This window comes from Erigeron canadensis, chromosome 6 (assembly GCF_010389155.1).
Source record: "Erigeron canadensis isolate Cc75 chromosome 6, C_canadensis_v1, whole genome shotgun sequence".
Taxonomy (NCBI): domain Eukaryota; kingdom Viridiplantae; phylum Streptophyta; class Magnoliopsida; order Asterales; family Asteraceae; genus Erigeron; species Erigeron canadensis.
In genome coordinates this window covers 41,260,299-41,267,446 of record NC_057766.1, presented here as the reverse complement: position 1 = coordinate 41,267,446, position 7,148 = coordinate 41,260,299, and the positions used below count along the sequence as shown (strand labels likewise).

The 7,148-nt window shown below is 31.6% G+C and overlaps 1 protein-coding gene across 1 annotated transcript; it reads right to left on the bottom strand.

Annotated features, from left to right (window-relative positions):
- Positions 1–4,545: 4,545 nt before the first annotated feature.
- On the bottom strand, positions 4,546–7,148 carry LOC122605732 (60S acidic ribosomal protein P0-like). The gene is made up of 5 exons (XM_043778690.1): positions 6,767–7,148; positions 6,554–6,622; positions 5,458–5,556; positions 4,972–5,364; positions 4,546–4,891 (listed from the first exon to the last, which is right to left on the bottom strand). The coding sequence occupies exons 1-5, from the start codon at positions 6,857–6,859 to the stop codon at positions 4,757–4,759; spliced, it is 789 nt and encodes a 262-aa protein (XP_043634625.1). The 5' UTR covers positions 6,860–7,148; the 3' UTR covers positions 4,546–4,756.

The following is a 7,148-nucleotide window of genomic DNA, read 5'->3' as shown; positions in this document are numbered from 1 at the left end:
TTAATGATTAATAGTAAAGTAAAAAAAATTAATTAACATATTATTAGCCCATTATAAAAAGTAATCTGAATTAAGGTGGTTGGATAACAGGCAAGGTTTTTGAGTCGAAAGACATGCCGAAAAGAAGCATGTTTGTGGGTCGCATGTTTCGTCTTTATTGTTTGAAAGTTTGACTTTTATTTTCATTCATTTCATGCTAAGGTTATCCAAAGTCTTGACACGTCAAATCATCCAAATTTCTCACAATATTTTATATCTTCTTTTTCCTACAATATATAAAGACTAGTGACTAACACATAATTTTAATACGAGTAGCATAATTACAGATATACTATTTGCTGTTAGTTGTTAGGGTAAAATAATATGTAGCTTTTTCACTAGTGGGGATTGCCAGGTTTTCACATCTTGTCGGTATAAAAGTTAATAATTAATGATATGATTATTTGTATAGATGAATATATATATATATATATATATATATATATATATATATATATCAAATGAAAACGAAGTTAAAATAAGAACAAATAAGAACATTTAAAAACTATATTTTGATGCATTAAAAGTCCATAAAACTGACATAATGAATAACTAATTATCATTATTTAAGTGTTTAACAACACATTGATCCGTCTAAATAAAAAAAATCTCGTTTTTTGTTGGATGCATCATATTGATTAATATACATCCAAGATGGATGCACAAAAAAACGTAATTTTTTCGATTTTGACGGATCAATGTGTTGTTAAACACTTAAATAATGATAATTAGTTAAGCACTATGTTAGTTTTATGGACTTTTAATGCATCAAATAATGTTTTTAAGTGTTCTTACCGTTCTTATTTTAAAATTGTTTTCACCAAAGTATTACCATATATATATATCGTTTTTGTAGTGATGGTTGTTAAGGAATGAAACAAAGAGATAGTCTCAAAAAACATAAACGACATTTCGTACGCAGTTAATTGTTTTTCATATATTTAAAAAAATAATAATAAATTAAAAAGCATATTACTTGATAAACTAGTTAATATCAAAATGGAGGATGAGAGAATTACATATAGTCTTTTATTATCAGATTATACAGGATTTGATAAACAATTTGTTAGAGATTAGTTATTATCTTTTAAAAGTTATTACAAATTAGTCATCAAATGAATATGAATTAGGTATCATATAACTTATTGGTTGTATTAATGGGCTTACACACTGAAATCGGTATTATCAAGATTAATTTATATGAATATATAGATATAATAACTTGTTACGAGTTACAGGACTTGAAATGACAAGCACTAATTTTAAATAATTAACTTATATATATACCGTATATACGTACATTTGATTATGTATTGTTTGCTATTTTCAAAATGACTGTTATTTAAGTTGAAAGATGCCAATTCAATAATATTTCAGAAAAAAAATAAGTTGAAAGATACCAAATGCACAAGACTGGTGAGATTCAATTAATCAATTTATTAGTAGTCAACACCTTATCCGTAACAAGTATTGGTTGTAACACCAACTAATTCGATCCATAATTTTCAAGAGCTGATATATTTGTGGTTCTGTCTTTTCGATGGAGATTGTAGTAAATTAGGAGACCAAGATATATAATAGGATATTAGGATTAAACAACCATATCTTTAAACTATCAAATAAATTTTTTTAATGGAAATAGGAAAAGCTTTTGTATATATCATGATAAATCATAATAGTACAATACAACCTTTTTTACATATTTTTTTTTTCAAATATATAATAAACAATATACACGTGCAGAGGCGGTATCAGAAAAAAATCTTAGAAGGGGCAAAATTAAAAAATCCGTGAAATATAAATATAAAAGGGGTCAAAATGTTAAAAACCTATACGAAATTTTTTAAAATCGATGAAAAATTTGAAAATACATGACAAAATCTAAATTTTGAGGGGAGCAATTGCCCCCTTTGCCCCCCATGTGGTACCGCCCATGTACACGTGTATAAATTTAATATGTATACAATACTTGGACATAACACAATTACACAATAATTCAAACCATTAATGTTATTTGTGGGATTGAAACCAAATATGTATTGATTGCTTTGTTGGGCTACCTCAAGTACGATAAGGCTACAACATACAATAATACCGTTTATAATAGGTGTCTATTTTATTATTTTTGTTTACTAACAACTAACGGTATTTAATCCTAGCAAAACGGATTATGAGGAGGTAAAAATAGACATCGCTATATCTATCTAAAGGTAGACAGACTGCTACAAAAAGGCTTCCGGCCTAAGACTTTATCCTTGAAAAAAATCTCAACAGTAAAACAAAAACAAAGCCTAATAGGAAAACACATGAGTTTCTGAATCTCAGATCTTGAGAGAAAAAAACAAAAAACTATCTCCCTATTAAAAGAAAACAAAAACTCAAATTTTATTACTTTTATTTGTTTTAACATGAGTGTTGATTTCTTATATCTAATTAACTAATTAAAAAAAGGAGTAAATTTAACATTTTATTGATTGACAAACACGTTTATTTTGATTATATAAAACAACTCCACTGTTACAATTGTTTTTATAGTGGATTGAGCCCCTTGGGAAGAGGAGGGGTACCGGTTGGCACACCGCACCGATCCCCCGGTACCGGTAGGGTGGGGAGCATTTTGGTGACCACCGTGCCGGTTTTCACTGTTGATTAATGAGCGTTATATTTGACCGTTGCTTTTGTTTTTTTTTTGTTAACTAGCTGCCATTTATATGTATATATACATATACATATTTTATATCTATATGTTGCAGACTTGAAGGGGAAAGAAGACAGAAGCACAACCACGTATCCATCTATTTATATATTATTAGTTAAATTCAGTTTTACAACTTATACCCCTAAAGTTTAAACTATTTATAATATTAGTTCAAATTTTTTTGTTTTGTTTTCTATACATTATATTATTATTATTATTATTATTATTATTACTACTACTAATTTATTATTTAAAAATAGTTTTAATTATTATTTAGAATAAAAATAAATAGATTGTAAATTAAAAAGAAAAGGTGGGGTGGGGAGGGGAAGGAATGGGTGGTGAGGCATTTTTAGTATTAGGCAACGAACGGAAAAAAGAAACAAAACCGGGGAGGGGAGGGGGTGGCGAGCACCCTTAGTAATACCAATTATCTACAAACTTGTTTGGTTGGTTTTCACTTATTCTATGTTGTTCCAACTTTCAACGTCTCATGCTTCTAATTTGGACTTGGTCATAGTATGTTAATTTCTAGAAGAAGTTAATTATCATTTTTATTGTACCAAAGAAACTCATTAATTCATCTAAAAGCCACCAATCAAGCTTTACTATTTGTCATGTAATTGACATCATCTAACGTTGAAATTCTAAAAAAGAAGGCAAAGATTTGTATCGACAAGGAAGCACCTTTGACCCATGTCGACAAAATTAAAATAAAATTACAGTGTTCCAAACAAACATGAGCATCATCTTGTCTAAAGATCCATCAACATCATCATCTTTGGCAGAAAACTCCAAAAACTTCGAATACCCCCTCTTCCACAAGCCAAGTAAAAAGGGGGACTAAATAGAAACGTATAGTAGTTTATCGCATCAATTATTTGTCACCCTATATATTTTAGAATTTGTGATATTTGGTCAGTAATTTGTTGCAAATGGCATGGAAGAGACTAAACGTTAAATCATCTATTGTTGATGCTTTATAGTAGGTGTGGAACACGTTATATATGTATAGATATAGATGTAAGATAAGACATGTGTTTATGGTGAATTGCTTGCAAGAAAAGATCACAACTTTCACGATTCAGAATCAACAATTAAGTGCTCAAACGGAACATGCTAGCGATTGATTGATATGATAACTTTCAACAACATGGGCTCCACGAGACCGGTAGTATCCAAAGAAATTATTCAATGAATTTTCTAATGAAACTGTATATGTTAATCCAATTTGTATTAAATCAATAATCTAAAGCCCTACTACTATTGATACCTAAAGAAACTGGAATTGAAAACTCATGATTTTAAGCTTGAGTATACTACCAGCTACTGAATGATAGTACTAGTAAATTTGGTTTGACAAACTTGAGTTTTCGTTCAAACAATTGAGTCAAAATAGGTGGAAAAGGTGCCAAGCTCAAGATTAACTGGATATTAGATTAAGTCCAGATATAGTACCACTTCACCTCACCTTCAACTTTGATCATCAGTTTTGGTGTAACAAGTATAGTATATATGACTCTCAGACAGCAATATTAACATAGTAATAAAAGTATCTGCACGAACAGTACAATTAGTATCCCAAGCTAGTTACCCAGATCAAGTCTGTTTTCAATATCTTTTGCTATCTATTTTATAGATGGAACTCTGTTGTTTTACCAAGATAATCAGGTAGTAACAAATGGGATTCCAACTAACGTACTGTTAAAAACTCTGTTGTTTTAATAAAAAGACCAAAACATGCGAAAGCCTCTACAAAGATGGACAGATAAGCCTCTGGAAAACGCAATGTATAAATCTCACCATCATAATAGAATAATAGAAAATGCATAAACATGGACGATGAAAATATCATGCACCAAAGATACTAATGTTATGATTCATAAAGTAGTAAATCAAGCTTGTAATAGTAACAAACTGACATTAATAGTAGTAGCAAATCGAAAGCTAATATTAATACTAAACCTGCAGGCTGATATACTAGTAGCAAAAGCCAATGTATTAACTAGAAAAGACCAATTACTCATCATCAAACAAGGTAAAAGGCATATCATCATCTGATTCTTCAGCCAGCTCTTCTTCAACAGGGGCAGCTTCTGCAGCAGGTCCACCTCCAGCAACAACAGGTGCCGCGGCTACAAACTTGTTTGGATTCTGCAATGGTTTATTTTACATGTCACATTATTAGAATAGTTAAATTGTAAGATCCATACCTCAATAGAACAAACAATTACCTCAAGGTATTCCTTCATCATGTCTGCCAACCGGAAAGAGAAATTAGTCTCCACAGCAATTGCAAGAAGATTCTTGTAGCCATTGATGAGAATGTGAGGAGCAGCTGCCAGGGTTGGATAATGGATAGCCAAAGCCAAGGAAGTAACCATGGACACCCCCATGGCAAACTTGTCAACAAGGTCATCCTCAGTCAAATCAAGCACATCCGGGCTAAAAACAGACCCTTTCTCATAAACAGAGACAACAACAAGACCAAAAGAGAATGGCCTAATGCCAAGTTTTGCCAACAGAGCAGCCTCGGATGAACCCACCTTGTCCCCCTTCTTGATAAGGTCAACAGGAGTGACGATTTCAACAGTACCCTTGTTAATCTTGGTGGGAATGTTAAGAACCTAAAGTGTCATACATTAGGATTAGAAGTCTAAGCAATCATCAAACTAACAAGTAACAATAGTTGGAATGATAAACCTTTAAAATGTACTAACCTGGAAGAAAGAGGTCTGAGATGGGTCAAGCCCAGTATTGCCAGGGGGAACAACCACATCCATTGGAGCAATTAGACCAACACGAGCTGGAGCTCCGACCTACATAAAAGAACGACAAAATGCTGTTATACAGCAATACGTAACATATACAGACTAATTTGGTAGCTAAAACAACTACCAAGAAGCTACATTGTTAATACATATCACGCCACATTCACAAACCAATGATTACTTACTTTTAAGCACATGAAAAATTAAGAACAAAGTCTTTGGATACAAGGTAAGCAATAAATCTACTGCTACTTTTTGAGTCACATTTTAATGTTAGTAGTTATTGTTGTAAATAGTGTTTATTGTAGGACTCTACTGTGATTTGCATACAGATAGAAGACTAAGTACTTTACATCTTAGATGTAGCAAGTATTAGGCCACAAACTAAAATTATTTTTGTAAAAACATTTTCTATAACCATATAAGTTTACTATATATCTAATACAGATAAAATTCAACAAAGTAGACAAAAAACTGAGAAAATGCGAAAGACTAAACAATACCACCAATTGGCACCCACAATACCGAATTTTATGATTTTATCAAAAACTGTCATACTCAACACGAGAGTAGAAGGACATAACAATTGAAACATAACAATAAAATCCAAAATATAGAATAAAAACAAACAATCCCAGGTAAATCCAAACAAATATGTAAAACTATTCATTAAACAATTCCATATACACAAAGTTCCCTATCCAAACATAAATTCAATTATATATCTCAATGACACAAACAATGAAACAAATTCACCTATTACTTTATGAATACAAAACAAATACTCGTATTAGGCTTTGTGGTACAAGGCGTTACCAAGTACGCCTAGAAGTGGTCCCACACATAACACGCCTCCTTCATCCGTCCATTTTATCATGCCCATTCAGTTTTTTTTCAAAGAAAACCCCTCGGGGCACTGTTATGAGCGTTTCCGGGGTTCCAAGGGAGAAAAAGTGAAATTGAAGGAGAAGAAACGCCTTGCTCCGTTCAGCCTTATATACCACATAGGGTAAAAAATATTCGTATAAATAATAATTAAACTAACCTTATACTTGGCAACTTCCTCTTTAACTTCCTTCAAATCACCCTTTGTAAATATCAGTCCAACATTACCCTTCAACAATTAAAAAATAAACTAAACATTAAGATATAATCAATTCCAACATAAATTATTTTTGTTAAAATCCACCAGCATTATAACACAAACTAAATTAAAATAAATAAATATAACTAAAAACATATTATACAAAATACTTACAACAAGAAGAGGGATGAGATTAAGGATCTCCTTATTTCCAGAGTTATCAGCATGGATCCTAATAGTCCGTTTCATCATAGTATTCTTCCCCATCAGAATAACAGAATCGCCCCTCAAACCCTACCTGATGTTCTGCAACTGATTTGATCCAACATTGTCAGCCGCCACCACAAGAACCTGAGTATACTCATTTAGAAACCGGCACAGCTTTGCATCATACGCAATTTTCTTATCAGCTTTCGACACCTTTCCAACCATTTTTCCTATCCTATATATATATATATACAGCTAGCTGAAAGTATATGTTATATGTTAGATATATATTTATCTATAAAACTGACTGAACGAGCGAGAGGTAGTTGAGGGCCAAACGTAGCAAAGG